The 26,648-nt window shown below is 40.8% G+C and overlaps 2 protein-coding genes across 3 annotated transcripts; one reads left to right on the top strand and one right to left on the bottom strand.

Moving 5' to 3' along the window:
* Window positions 1-5,692: 5,692 nt before the first annotated feature.
* On the bottom strand, window positions 5,693-9,083 carry ROMO1 (reactive oxygen species modulator 1). Its single transcript, XM_048496920.1, has 3 exons — window positions 8,935-9,083; window positions 7,498-7,628; window positions 5,693-5,909 (listed from the first exon to the last, which is right to left on the bottom strand). The coding sequence occupies exons 2-3, from the start codon at window positions 7,626-7,628 to the stop codon at window positions 5,801-5,803; spliced, it is 240 nt and encodes a 79-aa protein (XP_048352877.1). The 5' UTR covers window positions 8,935-9,083; the 3' UTR covers window positions 5,693-5,800.
* Window positions 9,059-26,244, top strand: NFS1 (NFS1 cysteine desulfurase). Of its 2 annotated transcripts, XM_048496918.1 has the most exons (13): window positions 9,059-9,188; window positions 11,452-11,519; window positions 12,671-12,787; window positions 12,939-13,022; window positions 13,697-13,849; window positions 14,831-14,924; window positions 18,744-18,878; window positions 21,282-21,439; window positions 21,989-22,094; window positions 23,706-23,787; window positions 24,449-24,532; window positions 24,658-24,747; window positions 25,649-26,244. In XM_048496918.1, the coding sequence occupies exons 1-13, from the start codon at window positions 9,089-9,091 to the stop codon at window positions 25,710-25,712; spliced, it is 1,335 nt and encodes a 444-aa protein (XP_048352875.1). In that variant the 5' UTR covers window positions 9,059-9,088; the 3' UTR covers window positions 25,713-26,244. The 2 variants fall into 2 exon arrangements, with proteins under 2 accessions (XP_048352875.1, XP_048352876.1); XM_048496919.1 differs by lacking the exon at window positions 12,939-13,022.
* The last annotated feature ends 404 nt before the right edge of the window (window positions 26,245-26,648 follow it).

Raw genomic sequence — 26,648 nt, 5'->3', positions numbered from 1 at the left:
TGATCATAGGGAAAAAATCAAATGGAGGACAACACTGAATTTAGCCTGAATCTTTTGAAGTATATCCATTGTTAAATGACAATGGTCATTATTTGTTTTCACATAGAAACATTTCTCTGCACCATCTCTTGAATCCTGCCCCCCACCCACCCCAACACAACTTCTTGTTACTGGGCCGTTCTACCATTGTCCATCTAAAAACAACAGACTGCCTTTTATTTAATGTTGCATTCTTCCAAGATGAAGGGAAAATCCTGCACAAGGATGGGCTGCGCTATGCCTTAGAAAGCCCTTCCTTAGGTCCTCTTGCTATTAGTTCTACTGTTGCAACCCTTCCTTTGTTTAAGACAATTTTCTGATCACATAATCCCTCTATTAATGTAGGGAACCTTAGGAAAGAGCTCAACAGGGCAATATCACTGTGGAGTGTGTTTTGAATCCTACAGAGCCTCATGTTTCTTACTCTCTTGCTTTCTCATTTGGAAACCGCCAGAAAAGAGCAAAATAAATTCATCTAGCAGCAGTTAAGAGACAGTCTATGAAATGGTGCCTGATTCCTCTGTACACTTCTCATTCCTCTTCTATTTCAGTGGCCCTCATTGTTCCTTCATCTGTCTTCTTAGACCATTTTCCAATCATATTTTGCTCTACCTTATGTCCTCACATTCCTTAATGTTTTAGCCTCTGACACCCTTCTACAAAAGTACAGATGACAAGCTGAGCAGACTACATTAACAGCAATTTCAGTGGGAGGAGAAGCAGATTTATTTTATTTATTTATTTATTTATTTTCGATTTATTATACCGCCCCATCCCTGTAGGGCTCTTTAAGAGAAAATCCTGCCCGTAGTGGCTGCTTTAAGGATGGCACATTGGCCAGAGGGGGTGGAACTCCATGGATGGGGTCAGGTTCCCAACCTACTGGTGGTTGCTGGAGATTTCCCACTATCTGGGAGTACTGTCCCAGCACCAGCAATCAGCTCCCTTGGTGGGAATGGTCCCTTTGGAGGATGGTCTCCATTGGTGATTCCTCCCTCTCCCCTGTCCTCTCCTCATCCACCATATGTTCTAAGGCCATGGTGGTGAACCTATGGCACCCCAGATGTTCATGGACTACATTTCCCATCAGCCCCTGCCAGCACAGCCAATTGGTCATGCTGGCGGGTTGATGGGGATTGTAGTCCATGAACATCTGGAGTGCCATAGGTTTGCCACCACTGTTCTAAGGTATTTGCCAAGTGCCACCGGTAAGGGCTTGGGTTTGAGGGGAGTGGTTTTACTTCCCTGGACCTTTCTGGGGGTGAGGTGAGGGTGGAGGAATGAACTGCGCAGACAGCCTGCAATGCGCTATCCCAAACTAATTCCTCTCCCAAACCAACCCACCCATCCTCAAAGGGATACAGACACATGGTTGTCACAGCCAACAGCACTTTATTGGAAGAGAAATCCAATGTTCATGGAAGCATCTTTCCATAGTATCCACCTCCAGCACTGCTGAGGGTTCATAATACCATTAACACCTGCAGTGAGGTCTGTTGCCCAGTGTACCTGTAGTGGGGTGCCTTTTCCATGATGTCCTGGCTGTGCAGCTTTACTTCTGGAAATGAAGTTTGAGAGGGAGGGTTCAGTTGCAAACTGCTCTCCTAAGCGGGTATGTTCTTGCTGCTGTCATGAGTGCTGCCCTGTTTGCTTAAATTTCCCCCTCCCCAGCAGGGCGCTGGTGGACAGCTGATGGACAGCATTCTGTGCTGTGTATAGGTTTTTTGAAGGTCAAGGGGTTCACCTGCTGTTTCCTGGGGACATGGCTAACACTTGGGGGCTTTCCATTGCCCAGAGTGCTCCTTGTCATCCTGAAGATTTTATCACTTTGTGGGTGGCCCGCACCAGTGGGGGGTGGGGCATAGAACAATTCTTATAGAGTCCAATGGACCACCTCCTTTTGGCAGGTGTAAGTTTATGCTGTGGGAATGGGCGTTCCTGGGTACAAAGGCCTCTGAAGGCCAACGAATGGCTCCTCCCACAGATGCACTCTTCACACCAGCATGGGACACTGTGCCAGTGCTGTGCCTTTGCTGCTCCTGCCTCACCCATTCTTTCCATCAGCATAAGTGCCACACTGCTGATATAAATCTCCTTTGTATTAGCAGTGTGGTTGCGTCACTTCCACAGTACTTTCACCCCTTGTGGATTGTGCTGTTACTGGTCAGCCTCCTGTACTGTGTTTTTCTTCATAATCACACTTCAGGAAAATGTAGTAATGACAAATTGCTGCACATAAAATAGTATTATGAAAATTCAGCTAAATGACCAAAACAAAATTAGATCAGCCTTGTCCTATTCATCCCATCCCTGGAACGAGGCGGAAACATTTTCATTGTCTTGAAGATTTCACTTGGTATCCCAGAGATTTTACACTGACCACTGTTCACAGTGTTGGTCTGCAGTAAAATAGCTAAATTCCCATCTAGATACTACATCACAGTGGCTGTCAGACTCAGTTTCAAAATTCTGCTCTACCATGAAAGTCACTGTGTAACCCTTGGGGCAATCACCCCCTCAGCCTAACCTACTTCAGCGAGGACACAATGAGCAACATGGACCTCAATAATCTATTTGGAGGAAAGGCAAGGTAACAGTGGATAGGTCTCCTCACAGGATCCCTGCTTTTCTAAAAACATCCAAAATAAAAATAATGGCTGTTCAGAGCTTTGATTACTCACAGAGTACAAGATTTTGCAGATCAAGTGCATTTTACTTCATGACTCACAGTGTTCACCTTCATGAGATTGAAGTATGTATGTTCTTAATCACTGAGTTCCAACATTTGCCTATGATCTAGTAGTCCTTTCCACCAGAGGGCCTGCAACTTTTGTTGCACAAAGCACTATGTCCTCACTGGAACAGGACTTAAGGATGACCACCTCTGAGATCTTTTTTCTTGGGCATTATAAGGTAAATACACTTTCTTTAGCAAATCCTCCCTAAATAAGTCTTGCACTTAGATTGCTGGCCTCAAACATAAACAGTGCTATTCAGTGCTTGATTAAATTAAATTAGAGGCCGTAGGCTATTCCACTTTTGGGGCTCCTTCCAACCCCCCATCCACATGAGTAGAGGAAGATGGAAGAGTGTTTTAAACAAAATTGAGTTAAGCTGAGGATGATGGGCGTTTAAAATTCCGCACTTCGCAATTCCTTCTCTAAAGGACCTAATGTCATCTGGGCCTGCTCCGGCCCGATCCTGTCATGTCTCCTGACTGGGAGGTGGGATTCCCTGTTTTGTCCTGTCTCACTGACTTGTTTGTAGTTTCATTTGCTGGCGTGAGCTAATCTCCTGGTTTGTACACTTCAAAGCCATGGGGAGTGTGGATTGTTTTGCTTTGATGAAGGCCATGCCCTCACATTTGCATGAGAGTGGAGGGGTGCTGCTCCCTCCTTGGGAACTGGCGCTGGAAAGTGGTGCTCAGCTACGTAATGGGGGGAGGGGGATTGGAGTGAGAGTGTAATGGAAGCTGCATCAGCACCGATTCTTTCGTTCTGTCAATGGAAGTCTAAATGCCTTATCCTGATGCGGTTTTCAGTAAAGGAAACAGTTTGAACACGAAGTCTCATTATTGAACAGTCTGGGGACAAGGTGTTATTGATAAATACCATAGTTGTTGGCTTAAGACAGTACCGTTTCTTTGGTCTTTCATGTGGGCGGTGGCCTCCAGGGACAAAGTTTAGGGCCATTTTTGCAACAGAAGTCTCCTCCAGTCACATAATGTCCCCAGAGCCCCCAGGGGATGGGGCGGTTTATAAATCGAAACAATAAATAAAAAAATAAATAAAAATAAATATCATTGGAGCTGTGCTTCCCTCATTTTCTTTGTTATTGCTGTAATTCCAAGTCTTTGTTGTAAGAGTCAGGCCAAGCATCCACCGGAGCATCTTCATTTCTATCACATGAAGAGTTTGTTCATGTTTCCAAGTTGTTGGCCAACATTCTGTTCCACATAGGGCCACAGGGTGGATAACTGTGGTGTACACTTTTGCCCCCAGATGTTCAGGTATGCTTTTGTCGCACAGGACTCCTGTGTTTTGCTGCCACTTCATCTTTGCTGTACTAACTCTGGATCGAGCATCTGGTAGGGTATCCCCATCTGCTGTGACCGGGGATCCGAGATATTTAAATTGAGTGGTCTTCAAATTCTGGCCATTAATTTGGATTGTTCCATCTGTTTGAGGGCCACATTCAAGGTATTGTTTTTTGTAAATTCAGCCGTAATCCATCATCAGCTAATCTACTGTTCCACTACCCCTAATCGTGCTATTTGATGAAGAACAATATTAACCCCCCCGCCCCCCCCCCCGCCAGGGGAACACAGCCCAAGAACAAGGAGTGCAAGAAAAATTATTGAACGGTTGTTTAGAGACCACAATGCATTATGATAGCTTGTGTAAGAAAGGCCTATGCCAGTGTCAAAAATATTGTAAACCTTGGCCAGAGGCTCCATAGATTTTGAGGCCCTAGGCTTCAGCCTCTCAAGCCTATAGATAAAACCAGCCTTAGTGCTGTCTAATCTTGCCAGTAGAGAATATCTTCCTCTGATTGAGAAAGTAATGTTGATTATCCATGACTTTTTTCCTCTTCAGTGGATGGAGGGCAATCCTGCATTTCTAGGGCTGCCTAGCTGCTACAGAGACCCAGCCATAAGAGAGATGGGTCTTCCCAGTCTAGGGGACAATCTGAATGGACTTGCAGGAATAACCTGTCTGGATGTCCTCAATCCACCAATTAAAAAAAAATTACAGTAGACTTGTCATTCCTATGCACCTTACAAGGTTCTAAGGAATAAAACTGTGTGCATGAACCTCTTTGAATCCTAATGCTGAGACAGGATGCCAGAACTTGAGATACAAAGGCTTCTGTAAGTATGACCTTGACACTAAAAGGGAATATATGGTAAGTAACAAGAACAGCTAATGTCAAAGATTCTAGATTTCCATACAAAATATAGTTTCAGAAAAGGTACAAGCATAAAAGGCAGCGTGTGTGTCATGAGTAGTACTAAACTCTGAGGATTAATAACTCCACACACACTAATTATGTGTGTGTGTGTGTGTTCCACATGCAGAGATTTATTTTAGCAGAAAGGCACTGCTCATTTGCTCCACTGAAAGATTGGGTACGTAAAAACAATCCTGCTGAATCTAACCAGTTGTCAATGTAGCCCAGCAAGCCAATACATGCAGCAGCCAACAAGGCATAAGAGGGCAAGACCTCCTGACGCTGCCTCCTGGCACTGCTATTCAGAGACTAGCTGCCTATGTATATGAAAGTACCCTTAACTCACAATCACTAGCAGCTGTTAATGAACCTATCCTTTGTGAATCAGTCTGCCCGCTTTTGCAGCCATCTGCTCACGCAGCTATCACTGCTTTCACTGGCAGTGCACACTCCACAATTCAGTTGCTTGTTGAATGAGTGATATGTGTCTTGTCTAAGTATTCTTGCTTTCAACAGACGAATTTGATCAGACAGAAAATTCTAAGACGTGTACCTCTTCCTTTAGGCTATAGTAGCTATATGTATTTCAACATTTCAGCCTGCATGAACTTCTGTTGCGTCTAGCCTCTTCCAGTTTTGTAGTGAAGACAAAAACACAAGCTGCTGATACTGAAATAAAGGCCTCTACATTTACACAGACCTCTACATTTTGACTGATTACTCAGTCCTGGTGTAAAGATTTTTATTATATTACATTGTGGGAACTTCATCAGCAGGGGCTTTGGGTCTTCAGGGTAAAAAAATTAACATGTCAACAGCGGATGCCCATGCCAATGGCCATAAATGTCCCAAAAGTGCCACCACTCTGCATCATTGTTTTGCCAACGCCACCCATCAGTTCTCGTCCTCTCATGCCAATCCTAAAAGAAAAAAAAACACCGCATGCCATAAGAAGGGGTCACAGTATTATTTTTCAGTCCTCATTTATTACACAGAATTAAAACACCCGCCTAGAAGAGATGCTGACTAATTAATGTCAATGTGTAATAACCACAATTTTAAAAAGTGAACCAAGTCCATCTGCTGAAGCCTCTCCCATGTCCCATGGGACATGAGTCAAGCAGGGCTTTGTACTTGTCTTTCTCAAACAGCAACCCTGCATACCACATGGCAATGTACTTTTGAGGCTACTGGGAGCTTTCAGAATAGCTTGTGTAATATAATGGGATTCTGCTGCTCAAGGAAAGATTTTTTAAAAATTGGGCATTTTCAAGCAGGTCTTTAAACTATTTTCAAATGTTTAATATCTTTGTTGATCCTTTTGGTTACAATTTCATTAAGTATGGAAGTATGAATCTTAGCTGATATAGTATTTACTATATTATTTTACTACCAGTAAAACTGATTTTTTTAATAACTGACTCACTTTCCCCCCAATTTTGGATGTTAATTTATTATGTTCTATATCCTTACATTGTTTCCTTGACAAACAGATTTATGCAGGGGATGAATGCAAAAAGCTAGACAGTACAGAAGTATGAGAACTGTATGATTTTTCATAGTGTTTTCATCAACTCTGATTAAATACACTGGTTTTCTTAGATTATCAGTGCACTGACTAGCTAGGGCTGATTCTGCACAGGCAACATGGGTTCACGGGACTCGTTTCAGTTGCCTGTGCTGCTGTTTATACACAGTAGCTGAAGGCACCATCCAGGATCACTGGGATCCCAGCAGGAGGCGACACGTTCACAAAGGAAAGACAGTGTTTCCATGCAAACCAAACAGTCGAGAATTCCCCACCAGAGAACCCCCCGCCCACCTACCTGCATGGCATGGTTGCCTATTAGAGAATCCACTCTAATGATGGCCACCTGGGGAATCCACCATAATGGTGGATGGAAGGGAGTGGGAAGTGAACACTTCCTGCTTGCCACAGTTCATACAGGCAAGCAGGAAGCATTTGAAACCTGGGTTAAAGGGGGGAAATCTCTATTTTAGCAGCTTTCATTTAAGCCAGGTTCTGGCAAAGAGAATGGGTTAAAAGTGTTTTTTTGGGGGGAGTTTTGTGGGAACTTCTCCCCCAAACGCTTTTAGAAAGGGCCTCAACCAGTTCTACTTGGGCTGTACAGAATCAGCTGAGACACAGTGCGAGCTAAATTCTAATTAAAATAGTTCTATGAGATGACATAGTTTAGAACTCAGAGACTCAGAGCATTTAAACACACTAACAAAGGAACTTCCACATGTGCCAGCAGGGAATGAGATTTCCGCTTTCCTATTGCAGCCACCTGTGCCACTGTGTCTCAGGATGTGCTAACCCTTCAGCTGCCTTTTGGAAGGGCACATGGATCTGCAATGTGAAGAAAAAGCACATATCTGTTCTGCCAGCAGAGCTCATGGTGTCCCCTCCCAAACTCTAGCTTATTAAAATGGAATTAGGGGTTATAGTAAAGATTCTTCTTGCTGTATATAATGTTCAACTAAAACAGCCTGACTCCAACATACCTGAGGCAAGAAAATGTGCCAAATAGTGCACCTGCTGCCATACCAACAGCAAAGCCCATCATGAAGCCCATTTTCACTCTGTCGAAGCAATTGGGTTGAGACTGCCCATATGGGCCCACAGTCACAGGCATCTAGAAAAAATAAACAAATAACTGAGCACAAATGTGACAGCTATTGATTTTATGCATGCTAAAGTATCTACTTTAAATCAAGATGAGTGCTCTATACAGCAATAACTGCAAGAAAGACCTTTTAAACTTCTTAACCGCCCAATCCGGGAGGGGGGACAAGGCAGTTTTAAAGGCAGCAGAGTCTTACAGCAGCAGATCCCCCCCCCCCCCGGAAATGTACCCTGCTGGAGGGGCAAATTTGCCAGTGAGTGGACATCGCAGACCTCCAGGACAGCCAGACCTCCAGGACAGCCAGATGTGTCACATCACTATTCCTGTGCCCCAGATGGCTCGCCAAGTGTAGCAAGGACTGGGGGTGGAGCTGACCTTAGGCAGCTTCCACTCTTGCTTTGCCTCTTGGTATTCTGGCACCTGTACTCTTCACGCTCCATCCCCAAATCTATAGGTGTTTTCCAATCTTGATTTGGCAACCCTATTCCCGCATCCTGTGCCAGAGGCACCTGGCAACCTATCTCAAGAGATGTTATGTTTTGCCTTGTTTGCCAGTTTATTCTTATGTATGTTCTTATATCCTACTTTCATATTTACTTGCTGACAAGAAAGAACTCTAACAGTTGCAATTCTTTTTTTTACTCCTTTTGTCTATTTAGTAATAAGTGACTAATAATAGCTATTTACTGTTCAAGATTGATATGTCACAGAGCTTTTGTTGGATTAAAGGAAATTAACCCGGCCTTTGAACCTGTGGACCCTTTCTCCACTGCCAAGAAGACAACAACAAAAACTCCGGTTTAAAAACACCACATCTAGATCTACATTTATGACGCTGGGTGTCAGACATTTCCTATCATACAAGAAAATTCAAAGGTATTGATCGGAAATGTGACGGCTCCATAACGCGCAACAAATGATGAAAAAAGTCAGACTGGCTACAGGATAAGATCAACGATTTTAAAAGTCGCGGATCCCGACCTCTTGCCACAGTGGCCGAACCTATATTTCCTCAGTAACGTTAAATATCTTACTACGTTCAGGGGCGTGTGTGAATGCGTGCGTTTATACTGTGCTTCCCTCTGAGGTTTCTCAGCTTCTTTCAGTCGACATAAACTTACAACCGGGGCGGCGGGAGATAAAAGCACAGAAACACGACTGGCCTCGCCTCATCGCTATGGAAACCAACCTCTCCAAGGGTCCGGCAAAGACACCCGGGTTTTTAAAAAGCCAAGCTCGAGCAAATCCGCTCACTAAAATACCACAAAACTCCCTCCGCTGCCTCCCCCAACTCATTCTCTTGCCCCCCACTCACCTTTCGCTTCGAGCTGTACTGCTCCCCAAGTTTCCCTCGAGATCCGGCCTACTCTTCCGTCGCGTTCTGATGACGTTCCAGGAAACCAACCTCCTGTGGTCAGAGTGGAGGGCCGAACGTTGTGGTTGCACCGCTGTGTGTTAAGGGGAGGGGGATGACGATGTGGGTTCAGCGGCCGGCGGCTTTGCGGGCTCTGAGAGGGTTGGTTGTCTGTCAAGGGAGACGACTTTCGGGAGCTGCGACGCAGCAACATGGTAATGGCTCCGGGGACCGCCTTTGCATCTTGTCAGAAGGGCAGGCATGGCTGGACTCCCAAGTGTATCATGCCTTTCGGACGCGCGGGTATCTCTGCTCAGTTCGAGCAGCATATGTAGTCTAGGAGGTATAATTATTTTGCGGGATTAGAAGGCACCGCAGTGTTGGTGCTCGTGAGGAGATCAATCTAATAAGCACGGCACTTTCCCAAGTAACAGCAACAGGCGGACTGGTCGTTACGCTTTACCTTCCTTTGGCAGTAAAGATCCTTGTGCCAGATTGAAGGATAATAGATTTATTGTCGTCTGAGCTTGCCTGCAATCTTTAAAATACAAAAAGAAAATTCCTGTCTATTGTATTTGCTGAAGCAGAATAGCATAGTTACCCCCTCCGGGATTTCTCTGTTACAGGTTTCTAGTTGGAAGCGGTTTTCTGCATTCCAAGAATGTCAAAGCAAAAAAAAAAAAAAAAGGAATCATGATATACAAACCAACAAAAAAACAGAATACATCACGAACACACCCCTTCCAAAATAAGCAATCTTAATAATTTCAAAGATTGGCAAAAGCAAAACAAAACTTGGCAAACTAGTGAAAATGTATACAAAATATAAGGTAATGTTTACAGCAGTAGGAAAAATGTACAAGATAATACAACAAACTATTTATAGTGGTAGGGTACAGGAATCCGGATATTCTCCTGTTTTGTACATTTTTGTCAACCAGAGACTAATTACTGATACATTGAAGAAGTGTCTTAAACGTGAAAAGAGAGCTCTGCCAGTCTTCCTGCTTATGAAAATTTAATATTAAGCAGGAGCACAGAATTAACCAAAGCTAATGCTGTCTGTGCTGGTTGGAAATGCTCTTATATACATTTTTTCCTACTACTTTAAATATTGTTATATTTTTGCATACATTTTTACAATTTGGTGATATTGTTTTTTCTTGTGCTAATCTTTGATGGTGTAAATATTGTTATGTGAGTTTTTCCCCATAAATTTGTGTTTTTCCATAAATTTCAGGCAGTGGCAAAAATAAGGAGAAAAGGGTAAGGGAGGTAGAACTAATAGTTATATTGAACTAATAGTTAAATTGAACCATAACATTGGATAGACTGAGAAAATTATTAGTTCATCCTTGCAAGAAGGCCCGTAACTGTTCAAAGAAAAGCTGAAAAATACAGCAAGATGAGATATACTGTATATACTGGCGTATAAGACTACTTTTGAACCCTGGGAAATCATCTGTAAAGTGTGGGGTCGTCTTATACGCTGGGTACTCTTATATGGCAAGTATATCCCAAACTCTATATTTTAACTGGAAAAGTGGGGGGGGGGGGTCGTCTTATACGCCCAGTCGTCTTATACGCCGGTATATATGGTACCACCCATCGAGTTGCCCTTGTCCATTCACCCAGCTTTTTCTCTGTATCTGTGTCCCATGGTAGTGGGCACAGGGATATCTGGGATATCAGGGTGGGAGTTACAGCTGCTGTGTGATCTCTGGGAGTTGTTAAAATTATAGGCACAAGCCCTGTGTAAGCAGCCTTGATAGGAAATGAATATTCTGCATCTAAAACTGTTTTCAGATCCTATCTGATGAACTATGAAGAAAAATGAAGATAATCATTTTCCTTTAAAGTTTTTCTGCTTCTTATTGATTTGTGGTGCAAGTAGCATTTGTTCTGTGATGTCAGTATTTTTAATGTCATATTAATTAATTTCACTTCTTGTTTAAAATAAAATACGAATACCTGAACAATGTGTAGGGTTGCATGTTTTAGTTTTGATTTATGTTATTTATAGTCTACCTTTCTCACTGAGACTCAAGGCTGATTACACAGTATAAGTCAATATGATCAACAGGATAGGTCATGTGGCGATTTAATCAGTTACAGCAATTGAAAATGAGAGAACTTGGTAAAGTGGACACAAGATAGTCTCAATTTCTAATAACTTAGGCAGATTCCGCATGGACCAAAAACAGCAGTGTGAAAAACACTGTTTTAAACCATTTTACACCATTTTCACACCGCTGTTTTTGACCCATGCGGAATCCGCCTTAGTGAAACAGTGTTTGGATTCTACCATGTACAAGGGACAGTAGTTTTCCCCCAATAGTACTTCTGTTTACTGCATTGTCTGTGTCTGTGGATTATAGGATACTGTTTGTTTAATTTATTTTACAGATAGCAAAGCTTGCAACGTAAAGAGTAGTGTTTTCTTTAAATTGTATCTGTAACTCATATATCTTTTTCCAGGTAAAGGAAATGTTGCTGAATCTGTGCTCCGGCCACTGTACTTGGATGTCCAAGCAACTACCCCTCTGGTTTGTGAATTAAACTTCTCTTGGGGGAAGGGAAGCTTCTAAAAACAAATAATATTTGGGGTTCGACCCTAAAAATACTTTCCTAGAAATAAGCCCCCTTTAAATAGAATGAGACTTATTTCTGAGTAAACTTGTTTAGGATTGCTGTCAACATCTCCAGATAGATTAGATTGTGGAAAAAGCAAGTTTAATTAATGACAAGAGACAAGGGCCCCTTCCGCACATGCAGAATAATGCACTTTCAATCCACTTTCACAATTGTTTGCAAGTGGATTTTGCTATTACGCACAGCTGCAAAGTGGATTAAAAGTGCATTGAAAGTGCATTATTCTGCATGTGCGGAAGGGGCCATAGTGACTATGTAAACCCTGATGTTTTCATATCTACTCAGAAATAAGTAATGGTTTCAGTTTGACTTACTTTCCAAGTATATATGCATGTGATTTCAGCTTCAGCTACAAGACTCTGGCGGATTCCGCATGGGCCCAAAACATTGGTATGAAAACTGTGTAAAAGGGTTTTTCACACCACTGTTTTTGGCCCGTGCAGAATCTGCCTATCCTGTCTTGTTGCTGAAGTTATTTTTGGGAGACCAAATTTAGGCCCTTTCCGCATGGGCCTCGCTAGCGGGGGTGCACCAGCATACTTGCGAACGGACCTAGTGCCCCAGCAGCCGATGGGGCCACCTTCACACAGGGCCCACCATTTCCCCCCCTTTTACCTCCACTCAGCTGCAGTCATTCAGCAGAGGCCAGGGGACATGCCCCTGTGACCACGGCGACACCTCCGGGGATGGAGGGCAGGAGACATGTCCCCTGGCCTCTGTAGAGTGATGGCAGCCAAGAGGAGGTAAGAGGTGAAAAAAGCAACGGGGGGAAAACGCCGCCTTCCACCTGGTGCCATTCATTCGGCACCAGGTAGAAGGCAGCATTTTCTAAAAGACTCACTCAATGAGCAAGTCAAGAAAACGCCAGTGTGTGGGTATTTGCCACTGCTGCTGCGCTCCAGCAACAGCAGTGTTGCAACTATCTCACCCACACGGGTGTTTTTACCGGCTGAACACCGTTCTAAATGGCCCGTGTGGAAGGGCCCTAAGTATATATGTTACAGATTAGAGTTTCTGATAAAAGTTTTTGTGTTTTGTGTTCTAGGACCCCAGAGTTCTGGACAGCATGCTGCCATATCTTGTGCATTACTATGGCAATCCACACTCCAGAACTCATGCATATGGTTGGGAGAGTGAATCTGCCATGGAAAAAGCCAGACAGGTAAGCCTTGCAAATTGTTTGCTTTCTTTAATTATGAATTTGTCTCTGCTGAGAACTAGGCAATTTTGTTTTAGAAAGCATTGTGGAACCTCTTTCGTAAATTTTGTTTTTTGCTTCTCGTATTGTAACAATTATTCTCTCTGTTTAATAGCAAGTTGCATCAATAATTGAAGCAGATCCTAGAGAAATAATTTTTACCAGTGGGGCAACAGAATCAAACAATATAGCAATCAAGGTAAAATGGTTTCTTGTAATGCCTAACAATAATGTCATAAAATACTACTGTATTCAGGGATTAATGTCTTCCATTCCTACTTCTGGTGCAATACAATGGAATATTTATAACCACAAACATTTTTTAAAAACTACTCCAAACTTGAATATTGCTGTTGATTTTTGCAATAGCAAGTTAGAGCTGTAGTACACTCTTGAGATTTACATGTTTTGATCTCAAGATTTAATTGTTTTTTTAACAGTCAGTGAATTTAATTATAACTGTGTGGGTTTATTATTGATTTCTATTGAGGTTAAGAATGCAATCCACAGGGTGGGTTGGTATAAGAATCATGGATGCGACGCAAGGACGCACCAACATGGGTGCCCCTTACTCTGGCACAAAGAACCCTCTCTTTTGTCTTCCCATGAGAATTTGGACAGCACAGGTCCCTTTTTCCTATTTCATGAATTAAAGATTTCAGGCATTTCCCTTGGTAACTATTTGCCAGTATAGTAGTTGCAGTTCAGAAGATTGGTTTGAGACATTTTCTAAGTCCACAGAAGCGACAGATGTCACTTATTTAAGGTCTTGCCTAGGGCAGCGAGGTAGCTAAGGATCTGTACTTATATTTGTAAAATATATTACCTTTCCAGTGTGTTTGATCTAACTTTTCTCTATTTCTGTTTCTAAAGGGTGTTGCAAGATTCTATAAATCCAGAAAGAAACACATAATTACCACACAAACTGAGCACAAATGTGTGCTAGATTCTTGTCGGGCCTTAGAAGCTGAGGGCTTTAATGTTACATACTTGCCTGTAAAGAAAAATGGGATTATAGATTTAAAGGTAAATTGCTTGGTACTGAATATATTTCTAAGTGAAGTGCAGAATGTTGCTTTGCTTCCTTTTTTTTTAAAGTTCGTTAGCTATGGAATGGTTGAGAAATACAAAGTCTTCTACTTATAACATACTTACAGCAAGTAAAAATGTAAGGATGTTTGTTAAATGTGGAAGTGACAATGGCTGACTGGTTTTAAGTATTCATCTTTTATACTGGACATAACTGAATCTCTTTAGCCACTGAAAGTCATAGAGAGTTTGACAATTGTAATTCCTGCTGGAATATTTTAGCCAATCCAGAGTTGTGTTTTTCATTTAAGTACATTAATTTTAATTACTTTAGCCCTCCATCTGTATACCACCTAAGTTCAGTAAGAATTTTTCTCCATTCAATCTTCTCTTCTTGAATATTAATATCCCAAAACATTTTTAAGGAGGATTTGGGCCATAATTTTCTCATTGCACATCATCATTGCATCTAATTCTCAACATGCCTCCAGATGCAAATCATTATATCCACAGATTGGGACCAATATACACAGAAGAGAGATCTTTTTACAAACCTGAAAGGATTGCCTCTCTTTCCAGAATAATCCCAAGCTTGGAGAGGGGGCAATTTACCACAAATTTGATAACTGCACAGTTTATTTGAAAGGCAGGAGGAAAGTTATGATTTGGAAAAAGCCATAGTTTTTGGATATATAAAGTAATTTGCTGAGCCAATTTGATTTTACAATGTGTACAAATTTATTAAAGATCTTAGTTCATTATTCACTGTTTACATATGAATCATAAGAATTTGGTATTAAAACTCAACATAGTTTACAAAAAAGTTTTCACTTGTATTTCTAATGCATCAGGATTTGCTTCTCTTTCTTATATGGTTTCTTCTAGGACTTAGAAAATGTAATACAACTAGACACAAACTTTCACTTGTATTTCTAAAGCAGCAGGATTTGCTTCTCTCTCTTGTATGGTTTCTACTAGGATCTAGAAAATGCAATACAACCAGACACGAGCTTGGTTTCGGTAATGACTGTGAATAATGAAATAGGAGTGAAGCAGCCAGTTAGTGATATTGGTAAGTAGACTATAATAGTCTCTGCCGTACCAAAAGATCAATCATCCATTGATCATGATGACGGTTGCATTATATTGGGACGTAAGAGGTCTGTATCATTGTGCTGGTTTGAAAGTTAGTTGTTGGCTTACTGCTATGTCTGTATAAGAAACGTCATCATTATGAGGAGATCAACTTCTCAACTGTTTGTCTTTTCTACTTACTTTTGCCCCTTAATAATCATCACAAGCCAAAGGAAGGCTGGGTGAAAGAAACAATACATATGAATGCTGGGATAGACTCTCAAGCCCCCATACCTTCGGGTACCCAGGAGGATGGAAAACCACACAGCTATCCTGGGTCTCTGCTTGGTGCCACCACCCCTCTTCCAAGGGCTACAAAAAAACCTATAGAAATAATTTTGTTTCTTTGGCCTGCCATTTGCATAATTAACATTTATGGAAAACATTTCTCCACAAGTGCCTTTACAACTACTTATACAATTTTTACATATGAGGAGTAAAAAAAATCTTAAGTAACTTACAGTAAGTTATCTTTTACCCCTTCCTGTTTTCCCCTGATTTACTTGCTGGACAGAAATCTTACATCCTACGGCACAAACCTGATGAAGTTTGAATACACAGAAGCGCTAAATAGTTCAACAAACTCTTTTTATGGACTGTGAGAGCAGACCATACACCTGTGCTATGCAGTTACAAAGCTTTAGGCTTTTAAAAACATTACTAGGGTAAAATAGAATACACATATGCACCGTTCATTGGAGCATAGTGCTCCTGTCCTGTGTATAATTTTCACGTGGAAGCATTTTAATCTTGAATGAGCCTGTTCTGTATAGTGTTCTGCTACACTGCAATACCTAGTTGGCCAGCCTACCTAAAACAGAGTGATTGGTGTTTGGAATATGCTGCCACAGGAGGTGGTGATGGCCACTAACCTGGATAGCTTTAAAAAGGGCTTGGACAGATTTATGGAGGAGAAGTCGATCTATGGCTACCAATCTTGATCCTACTTGATCTCAGATTGCAAATGCCTTAGCAGACCAGGTGCTCAGGAGCAGCAGCAGCAGCAGAAGGCCATTGCTTTCACATCCTGCATGTGAGCTCCCAAAGGCACCTGGTGGGCCACTGCGAGTAGCAGAATGCTGGACTAGATGGACTCTGGTCTGATCCAGCAGGCTAGTTCTAAAAAAAAAAAAAGAGTATTCACTATATTCACTAAATAATAACTCTACTCCCTCTAACCCTCAACCTGAAGGCCTTTTCAGATGTGCTTTTTTAAACTGCCCAGCTTGTTCTGGCTAGAACAACTTCAGAACAATACCTGCAGCTGTATCAGCTGCTGCATAATTCCTGTATAATAAAACTGCTGCATAATTGCTACAGACTGTTTGATCTGGGTTATTAATCCAGTCCACAAGCCAGACCAAGCCAGCTTCTTGGTAACTGGTAATTGAATTAATATTGGGTACTGCTAGTCCTCATCTCTTTTCTCATTTCATAATACTTTCAGTCTGATTCTTGGCTTTTTGCAGCCCTATATAAACTTGCTTATCCATTTTTGGTAGTGCATTTCTTTTTGCTGTGGAGATTCTTCCTAGCCATGAAATTTTCAATTTTTGGACCAGGAATGTTAAACTCATTTGTTACGAGGGCTGGGTATTACATAAATGGGACTTGATTGGACCAACCCCTGGGGGAGGGTGTGAATACCTCGACTGATGAGCCCCCAGCAAGCTCCCTATCCCAGACTGGCATGGGGGGGGGGGGGGGAAACTATCTCAGCTTGATAGGGCTTATCAGGTCTGCAAGCCGGCTGAGGCAACCCCCCATTCCAGATTGGGAGCAGAGGGCAGGGGTTTGTGTCACATGGCTTGTGGTCTTGATAGGCCCTCCCAAGGCTCCTGTATTTTTAAAATCCCTGATTTAGACCATTTTGCATGCCCTCTTGTGTTGTCATCCAAGTTGTTTTACAGTTGTCTTTGAATAAAGTGTCATTTTACCCAATCAGTTTTATTCTCGAATATTTAATTGGATTTATTGTTACAATACATACTATAATCTTTTTAATATTTTTGTCATGGGCAATTTTCTTTTTCCTGTTTCTTAAAACATTTCAATAATATTTTTGTCGTCTTCTTGTTGATTTATAGTCTGAGAAGAATCCAGTTTTTTCTGTTTGTTCTATTATATATTGCATATCAGCACTACATAATCTGCATAACGTTTCATTTTAAACACTTCATCCATTTTCAGTCCTTTAATTAGCCAACATTTCTAGCGCAAGAATACATAAAAGTGGAAATAATGGACATCCTTGATGTGTCCTTTTTTCGAAGTTCAAAATTCATCAGTTAAAACTCCGTTTATTAAGATCTTTGCATGCTGTTTTGTATAAATACCCTGTATCCAGTTCAGAAATCTTGAACAGCAATTTAGACTTCAAGCTGTTTTCAGTAGAAAAGGCCAGGCTATATTATTTATTTTTCTGTTGATGGAGGGCCAGCTGGCTGCTGCCCTGAAAACTTTGGCTCATTGATCGGAGGCCGTGGTGGGATGGCTATGCCAGAGCAGGCTGAAACTAATTCCATTGAAAATGAAGTCCTGTGGCTGTGACAAGGGGGGCCAAAATGGGGATTCCAACGTCCGATTTTGAACTGTAAGGCTTTAAAACCTGCCTCCACCGTAAAGAGCTTGCTTGTGATCCTCGAATTCTCCCTGTCTGTGGCAGTCCAAGTTGCACATACTTCCAGGACAGCCTTTTTCCATCCTGGTCAGGCCAGACAGTTGGCCCCCTCTCTGTCCTGTACAGACCTGGCCACAATGATCTATGTGACAGTCACCTCTAGGCTGGATTACTGTAACTCGCTCTATGCTGACCTACCCTTGAGACTACTCTGGAAACTGCAACTGGTCCAGAATGCAGCCACGAGAGTACTCACTGGGACACCAGTGAGGAAGCTCGTTAGACTTGTGCTCTACTGGTTGCCAGTTGAATTCCAGATTGTTTTCAAGGTCTTGGTACTAACCTTTAAGGCTTTTGAGTGGTCTGGGATTGTTGTATCTTCGGGACCGCATCTCCCCATATTGCCCACGGAAGACCCTTCGATCCTATGATTGTAATCTACTGGTGATCCCCAGCCCCATGGACAATTGACTGAGTTCTATCAGAGCTAGGGCCTTCTCCTAATATATTTATTTATGTATTTTATGTGTTAAGTGCAACCCCTTTTTTATTTTTCACCAATGCCACGTATGCTTACCCAATTTCTTGTTGTTTAAAATCTGTTCATGTTTTTTCTTTATATGAGTTTCTTGCATACATAGTTTATATGCATTTTGTTTCTTTGAGTTGATTTAATATGTTTATTCACTTGGAGTGAGAATTTGAACCTTTAATGTTCATTTTGTTTACCTTATTTTAATGGTGCAGCTTCGTCTAACTTTTCTTCTATATCTGATGCACCTTTGTTTTTCTTCCTTTTTTGATTTTGGTGAATTCTCTTTTGAGCTGGATTGGGATTTTCTATCAGGTTCTCTCTTGGGTTCTTTAGGGTTGTCTTCAGCAGAAGTTGCTTCTGCTGTAGTGATATTCTTTTTCCAAACAACTCTGGAAGCACTTTATTATATTGTCTGTGTCAGGGGTCTGCAACGTGCGGCTCTCCAGATGTTCATGGACTACAATTGGCCATGCTGGCAGGGGCTGATGGGATTTGTAGTCCATGAACATCTGGAAAGCCGCAGGTTGCAGACCCCTGGTCTATGTTAAAAATATTTATAAATGTAATATATTAATAATGCCCTTCCTGCATTTGTATTACAGGCCAGATCTGCAGTTCTCATAAAATTTACTTTCATACAGATGCTGCTCAGGCAGTTGGAAAAATTCCTCTGAATGTCAATGATATGAAAATTGACTTAATGAGCATCAGTGGTCATAAAATCTATGGTCCCAAAGGTACTGGATTTTTCTTATTGGATGACTTTTAGTTTTCTTTGGTTGTTGAATGTTGTTAATTTTATTTTATTAGCTTTTCATATACTGCTTGGAAAATAGATAACCAGACTAATAAGAATTTTGCTCTGGTAAGTCTTCTTTTCTTCTTGAATATTAATATCTCAAAACATTTTTGAAGGAAAATTTAGGGACTATGCTTCTCATGGCTTATCATTATCATCAATATAGCCAATTCTCAACATGGCCAAGACTGTGGATACTTAGATCCAGAGATTGGAACCTTATGCAGACAAGTCAGATCTTTCTACAAACATGAAAAATGTCCCAATTTGCAGAGAAATATGACATCATTAAAAAGGGTGGGTTAACCAACTAAAAATAATAGAAGCAGCAGCTGTACTTTTCAATAATGAATGCTATCGATGGTCATTGCTAGGTAACCAAAGTAGTATGGTCAACCTATAGACTTTGGTATTTATCAGTAAAAGGCTGATAAAAGGCTGAGGGAGGGGCCATGGAACTTTCCAGGGCTGTTTAGGCCACTTAGAGAAGACTCATCAGGGGTAGGGACAGCGGCTGCCCCAAGCAACTTGCTACCACATGACTTGCATGATTCACCCAGGCCTGGTTGCACTCTATTGTGCAACAGAAACCACCCCATGAAAGCCAGTGTGGTTTATTCATTTACTTAAAATGTTTGTTAGCCACCTTTTTCCCTTAAGGATCTCAAGGTGGCTTACAACAGAATTAAAAATATAAAATACATTGAAAACTTAAGACAACATTTTAAATCACAATTCAGGATTGCTAGTGAGCTTAAACAAATGTACTCCTAAATAAACCATCTTCAACTGCCTGCTAAAGATCAAAATTGAGGGGGCCAGATGCACCTCCCTGGGAGTTAACCCATAATTGTGGTGCTGCCATTTGAAAAACCGCTCTCTCATGTACCCACCAAATGAGCTTCTTTGATGGATGGGACATCAGGAGGTTCTACCCTTGCAATCTTAATTGCCGGACAGGAACACTTGGGAGATTCCCTGGACCCAAGCCATGCATGGCTTTAAAGATCAAAACCAACATCTTGAATTAGGCTCAGGAATGCATCAGCAGTCAGGGTAATTGCTGTAACGTTTGGGTCAAATGCTCTGACCAACAGTCTAGCTGCAGTATTAGCTGCAGCCTCTGAACACTGTTCAAGAGTAACCCCAAATAGAGCACACTGCAGTAGTCTAGTCTAGATGTAACTAAGATATGGGTTACAGTGTCTAGATCTGACTGACTGCAGTTGATGCACTATCCAAGGCTGTGTAAAAACACTGAACCACTCCAGCTGCCTGATTTTCTGACTGCTGTGTTGAGTAGCACTCCTAAACTATGAATCGGGCTTTTCAGGGGACTATAGTCCCAGCCAAGACAGAGGAGGTTTCAAGTCCCTAATCTGTCTTTCTGCTAACCCAGAGAACTTCTGACTTGTCAGGATTAAGTTTCACCTTGTTCACCCTCATCTAGTCCATTGCTGATTTCAAATATTGGTTCAGAATATCAATAGTGTTTTTGGAATTAGGTGGCAAGGAAAGGTAGAGTTGGTAATGTGTTGGAAGCCCTTAGGCAATGCCCAGATATTGGTATTGTGTTGGAAGCCCTTAGGTCAGTGGAGCAGAACAGGAATCTCAGCATCACTTGCAGAGGATGCTTTCCCAGGTAGTGGGGATTCAATCCTAGGTCTTCTAGATGTGGTTCCAACACTTCATCACATTGGCTCTTTGCTTTCCCCTGGCATCCTATTCAAGAGAAAGCATGGTCAAGTTGCAAAAGCTGTGAGGTAGCAAGTCACTCAGATGAGCTGTATGGTGGCCACTGCCAGTATCAGCCAAGTCACACAAATTGCTTGGAGGCTGCTGGTAGGCTGCCTCCAGAGGGGGATTTCCACCCCCTGGATTGGGCTGTAAACCACTGATTGTTCATTTACATCTGTGGTTATATCCATGTGCATGACTTTTTTTACTGGTGCCATTTTGATTAGGACCCAGAGTACAAGACAGTTACTTGTGATTTTCTTGAGTGAAATAATGTTGAAGAGAATATGTGGAACAGAACCTTCCTCTGTTCTGGAGTAAGTACTATTTCAACAACTTTTTCATTCCAGCAAATAATGAAAAGCTGTCTGCCCCTTGTTGCAAATTTTAAAGAAGAGATGAGATGGAAATTCAGTCTTTGGGAGACCATTACCGATGTTATACTTGTAAATTAGAAGTTTAAAGAGGACTTCGTTCTTCTTCCTATGACTAAGGATCTTGGTTTTTAAAAAAAATTCCTGAAGGAGAATTTTTTCCTGAAAACTGCAATTTCAAAGCCTTCCATGTTTGACCTGAGCAAGAACTCTGTTTTTTTCCACAAAAGGTGTTGGTGCAATTTATATTCGGCGCCGACCAAGGGTGAGAGTGGAACCCCTACAGAGTGGAGGAGGTCAGGAGCGAGGATTGCGTTCTGGGACTGTGCCAACTCCTCTTGTAGTTGGCTTTGGAGCAGCTTGTGAATTAGCACAACAAGAGATGACGGTATAAAGAGCAGTTTGATTTATCTGTGTATCTTCGCAGGTTTGATAGTAGTCTTTGTTTTATCGTGTTCTTTAGCTACCCTATCCTAATGCTTTTAATAAGTTTCTATAACATGAAGTGTGCAAAACAGTGCTCTGATTGCATGGATTACAGCTTAATATGATGGCATCCTTTGCACATCCTTGTCAACTGATTTACACACTCTGCCTTGAGTCCAAGTGAGAAAAATGAACTATACAAAAAATAAATACAAGTGAAATAAAATATGGCATTCAAATGTTTTTCTCAGATCAGCTGTACAGTAGTAATACTAGTTTTAATTTGGGAATGATTTGCACTGGGAAGGTTTCCTTAGTAATTCTTGTGGATAAAATTTTCAGCAACTAACGGTACTTACAAATCTTAAATGTGGTATTGCTGCTTGGTCTTGCTGGTATTGCTGCTTGGGATAGTGACTAGATATAACTAATGTGGTATTTTGAATAAATTAGTCAAGGCTTATCTGCTTATTAGTAAATCACCTTATTTATTTTCTTATTCTTTTCCCAGTATGACCACAAGCGAATTAGCTTATTAGCTGACAGACTAGTTACAAAAATAATGGCAGAAATTCCTGATGTTGTAATGAATGGAGATCCAGTGGATCGTTACCCAGGTATTGCTGGTAGATTGTCAAGTTTCTCTTTTGTTCGGTATTGCTGTCTGTCTGTCTGTCTGTCTGTCTGTCTGTCTGTCTGTCTGTCTGTCTTTATTAGCTGCCCTCCCCCAAGGGGCTCAGAGCAGTGGACAACAATAATATAAATACAACTTTAAGCTTTAAAAACAATCTAAAACAGCACAGTATCATTCAGTAAAAACAAGAACCATATAGCAACATACGGTGTGAGCTCTCCCCTCTCCCTTGCACCCACGGGAGACCAGATGGAATGGAAGTGATGGACTAACCAGGCTGGCCAAATGCCTGGCAGAAAGGTCTGTCTTACAGACCCTGTGGAAACTCTGCAAGTCCTGCAGGGCCCTGATCTCCCATGGAAGCCTGCTCTATCAGGTGGGGGCCAGGGCTGTAAAAGCCCTGGCCCTTGTAGAGGCCAGCCTGATTGCTTTTGAGTTCTTCAACATTCTTCCTTTTAAAAAATAATATTTTATAGCTTTCCAAATTTTCCAAAACTTTTAAAATAATATTTTGTAGTTTTCCAAAACTTTCCAAATTGGCCTAAAATAGATCACTACAACAGAGTTGTCTTAGAATTGAAGACACTCTGCAATCTGTAGGGTAATGCATAACCTTGTGTGTGTTGAGTGCTAACTCAAAAATTCAACAATAAGTTGTATATAGCAAAATTCACTGCATTTTCAGGGTATCTTTGAGATAGTAAAGCTAAAATTGGGAGGTAAAATAAAATTGTAATAACTATGGGGTCACCATAAGTCAACAGTGACTTGACAGCAAAAAACAAAAACAAAAACAAATATCAGAGCTAAATCTTAGCTTTGAAGGGCTGTGTTTCAACCAGAATTGCAATATGAAGCCAGAATAAATAATTAACAAAGCAGAGTTTGTAATGATTGTGAAATTGCATTTTCATTATAATTTAGTAATGTCCTCATTTTTATGAAGCTGCAGAATATTAAGCCTAATGAGAAGCAGATGATGTACAGCCCTTTATTTTTGTTCTGAATCATAAGTTTACATAGGGCTGTAGACAAACCACTATGTAAAGGTACTGGGAAAGATGTAAAGATTCAAAGATTAGCACACTTTACTTTGCCAGAACTTTTTCATATTGATGGCTAGACAATTTTAGGTATATTATAAAAATAGTAATGACTGTGCTGACAGTTTTCCTCTCTGTATATCCCTGGTTATCAGTACTGGTGAGACTTTCTTCTTTTTATAGATGTGTCTTTCCTTTTTGCTATCAAGTTGCAACTAACTTATGGAGACCCTGTGGGGTTTTCAAGGCAAGAGACATTCAAAAGTGTTTTGCTATTATCTATCACTGCATAGCAATCCTGGAATTCCTTGGTAGTCTCCGATCTGAATACTAACTAGGGCCAACCCTGCTTAGCTTCTGTAATCTGATGAGATCAGACAAGCTTGGGCTATCCAGGTCAGGATTTTAGAGGAAATGAAAAATACAGTTTCTGCAAGTATTGCAGGAAAAGGGCTCTGGTTATTGAAAAGTGACTTAAGACAATTTTACTGTGCTATAGTTTTCCTACAAAGATAGCATTAAGATTAAGATGACTTTTATTCACTCTGCAGGTTGCATCAATTTATCCTTTGCTTATGTGGAAGGAGAAAGCTTGTTGATGGCTCTTAAAGAGGTGGCTCTCTCATCTGGAAGGTGTGTGGGGCAGCAGGAGGGATTGGGATGGAGAGAAGATCCTGTATAGGTCCCTCTGAGCTTCTTGAAGAAAGCAGAATAAATGCAGATTATCAGAAGATCACTAGCCCTGAGTCAGTGATTCACCTAAACAAAATTGACTCTTTGGATTCTAACCTGAACATCTTTACTTCAGTATCAAATACATTTTTCATTAACATTTCCAACCTTCCTAATGCCTTCGTTGGTATGTATCAAACTACAATTGTTGAGGACTGAATTTAGCTGATTCCTACTGATAAGGTTTATCCCCTATCTTTCATCTTGCTGGTTTTTCTCTAGTCACATGATATTTGTGCCCATCTTTGTATTGAATTACTCATTTTCCTTGTTGCGCCTCTCTTTTCCTAACATTGGTTCTGTCTGCTGCTTTACTGACTATATATGCTCAGAACTATGTACCAACAAAATAGGAGAAATTTTGCAAGAGTGAACAGGTTTTTACAAAATTAATGGAAGGCTTTCAAAAAAGGCAGTAGAAAAGCAAAGAATGCAGTGACGATACACATTTGGAAGAAATCTATTAATAGCTTACTAATATAATGTACTCAGCTTGTTTTGTCCATAGCTGATATAAGAATTAATAGTGTCAAATTCTTTTCTCCTCCATCTTTCCCATCAGTGCTTGCACATCTGCATCTTTGGAACCATCGTACGTATTGCGTGCAATTGGAACTGATGAAGATTTGGCTCACTCATCCATAAGGCAAGATGCATAAATACTTATGGACCTTTACACTCAGTTCTTCTAGTGATACTGGGAATAGATTACACTTTCATTTTCTTTTGTTTACTCTGTTGGGCTTGATGAACATCTTTGCTTTGTTTCAGGTTTGGTATTGGCCGTTTTACTACTGAAGAAGAAGTAGATTATACTGTAGAGAAATGCATACATCAGGTCAAGAGATTGAGAGAGATGAGGTAAAGCAATTTTTCCGAGTATTAGACTATCATAAAATTTCTTTGGGATGATAACTGTCAGAAGTCACTGAAGTTCAGTAGTTAGTGTAATTAAGATGGGGGGAGGAGTGGCTGTAGTATCAAATAACCAACAAATCATTATTACTCAGTCCTTAGGAAGTGTCACGTATGTGCAATCCCCAGTAGACTTAAGAGTGGTGTATTAACCAAAATAAAACCTTTTTTTTTCTAAAGAAGAGATTAATCTTAAGCAGGGAGTCTAGAAAGGAAGATTTGTTAACTATGAAAAGAACTGGATTTATTTCTCTTTAAGGTACCAGTGGGCTCCTTTTTGATTTTGGTGTAACAAAATTTATTCCAGCATAAGTTTTTGTGAGCCAAAGCTGAGCTTATTTCAGTTATTTTTGTCTTTAAGATACCACTGGATTTCTCTTTGACTTCGTTTGGAGACCAGAATTAGTAGCAATAAATTATCTAGTTGGAACACTGGGTAGGAGTCTGTGTATACTGCATAGATGGAAATAGAGCCAACTTGCTGCAATGGTAAAAGTGTCTAACTAGGATCTTTGAGAGCCAGGTTTGAATCCGATCTCTGCCATGAAAGCTTGACTGGGTGACCAGGATCTTTGAGAGGCAGTCACACACTATCAGCTGTAGCCTATTTCACAGCATTGTTGTAAGAAAATAATGGAGGATAGGGGAACAATATACCGTAAGCCCCTTTGGGTCCTCATTGCAGGGAAAGGTAGGGCACAAATGAAGTAAATAAATGAAAACTTCCTTGTGAAACAGTTTTGTAGAAAGCATTTCATTTTTACCATATGTTTCCTGAAAATGTTTTGTTAAATAGCATGAGTATTTCTGAGGTTTTGATAATACATTTTATTTCTTTTTTTTACAGCCCACTGTGGGAAATGGTACAGGATGGAATTGATTTGAAGAGCATTAAATGGACACAACATTAAACAAGCAGACCACGTGTAATCTTGGACTGCAACAAAATATATTAAACAGATATTTTATGTACATTCCTAAGTAAAATCATGTGGCATTTTCCCATGGTTTAAAATATACAATCTAAACACAGAGCTTGGAAACTAAAACAACAGTGAAGGTTTGTGAGTTGTGCATTACACTTGGCTACAAGCAAATACACATGTATATAGTACTTTTATTTTGATAGTGATGCTGATAAAGCTTAGTATGATGAGTTTTCAGTAGCTGGTTTATAAAAAGGTTTGTTTCTACTCTGCATTTTCACTGTTTCTTTCCCTCTGTCATCTGTCCGATTGTGACAAAAACTTGTTTTTAAATTTGTTGTAAGTTCAGAAGGAATCCTTCCATAGCAGTCAGTCTTACACCTTCAGAGAAATTCCACATCTTATTTTTGGCAGTGATGTTTGTAATGTAGCAATGAATACTAGTTAGTTTAGGCTAATTAGTTCTGGAATACAAGTCTTTCTTCCTTCTAAAATACAGTTTATTTTAACAATTTGACCTCTTCCTGGTCCTCTCCCCATTTTTCTTTTTGTTTTGTCATCCCAAAATATTACTTCCTAGTTCTCAGAATTCAGGTGGTGTGGCATAACATGCTATCACTACTATTTTTTTCATTCCTGTACTTTCAGTTGAAGATGGAAACATCCCATTATTGCTTTGTTCGACAGTAATAATTTAAAATTAACTGGTAGCCATGGCCTTTCAGAGGATCTGTCAATGCTAGATTAAGAATTTGAGGAGGCTGTCACCCTTGTTACTTGTAGTATATGTTCATTCTTACTCTGAGGGGGAAGGCATCTTCGGAGCATGAGTTATTTCTGCCCATTCCTTAGGGAGGCTTGACTAAACTTCACTTGTTGGTCCCCTAGGAGCTATGGTGTATCTAGGGAGGGAAGAGGGGG

The sequence above is a fragment of the Sphaerodactylus townsendi genome, linkage group LG05 (genome assembly GCF_021028975.2).
Source record: "Sphaerodactylus townsendi isolate TG3544 linkage group LG05, MPM_Stown_v2.3, whole genome shotgun sequence".
NCBI lineage: Eukaryota > Metazoa > Chordata > Lepidosauria > Squamata > Sphaerodactylidae > Sphaerodactylus > Sphaerodactylus townsendi.
Note: the sequence above shows the minus strand (reverse complement) of the source record. Positions and strands in the feature narration are given on the sequence as shown.

Bases quoted from the DNA above. Each gene is read 5' to 3' on its own strand.
- ROMO1 (XM_048496920.1), bottom strand. From the start codon at position 7,628: ATGCCTGTGACTGTGGGCCCATATGGGCAGTCTCAACCCAATTGCTTC. The intron at 5,910-7,497 runs GTATGTTGGAGT...TTTTTCTTTTAG, and splicing joins GGCACATTTTCTTGCCTCAG to GATTGGCATGAGAGGACGAG.
- NFS1 (XM_048496918.1), top strand. From the start codon at position 9,089: ATGACGATGTGGGTTCAGCGGCCGGCGGCTTTGCGGGCTCTGAGAGGG. The intron at 13,850-14,830 runs GTAAATTGCTTG...GGTTTCTACTAG, and splicing joins ATGGGATTATAGATTTAAAG to GATCTAGAAAATGCAATACA. The intron at 18,879-21,281 runs GTACTGGATTTT...TTTCCACAAAAG, and splicing joins TAAAATCTATGGTCCCAAAG to GTGTTGGTGCAATTTATATT.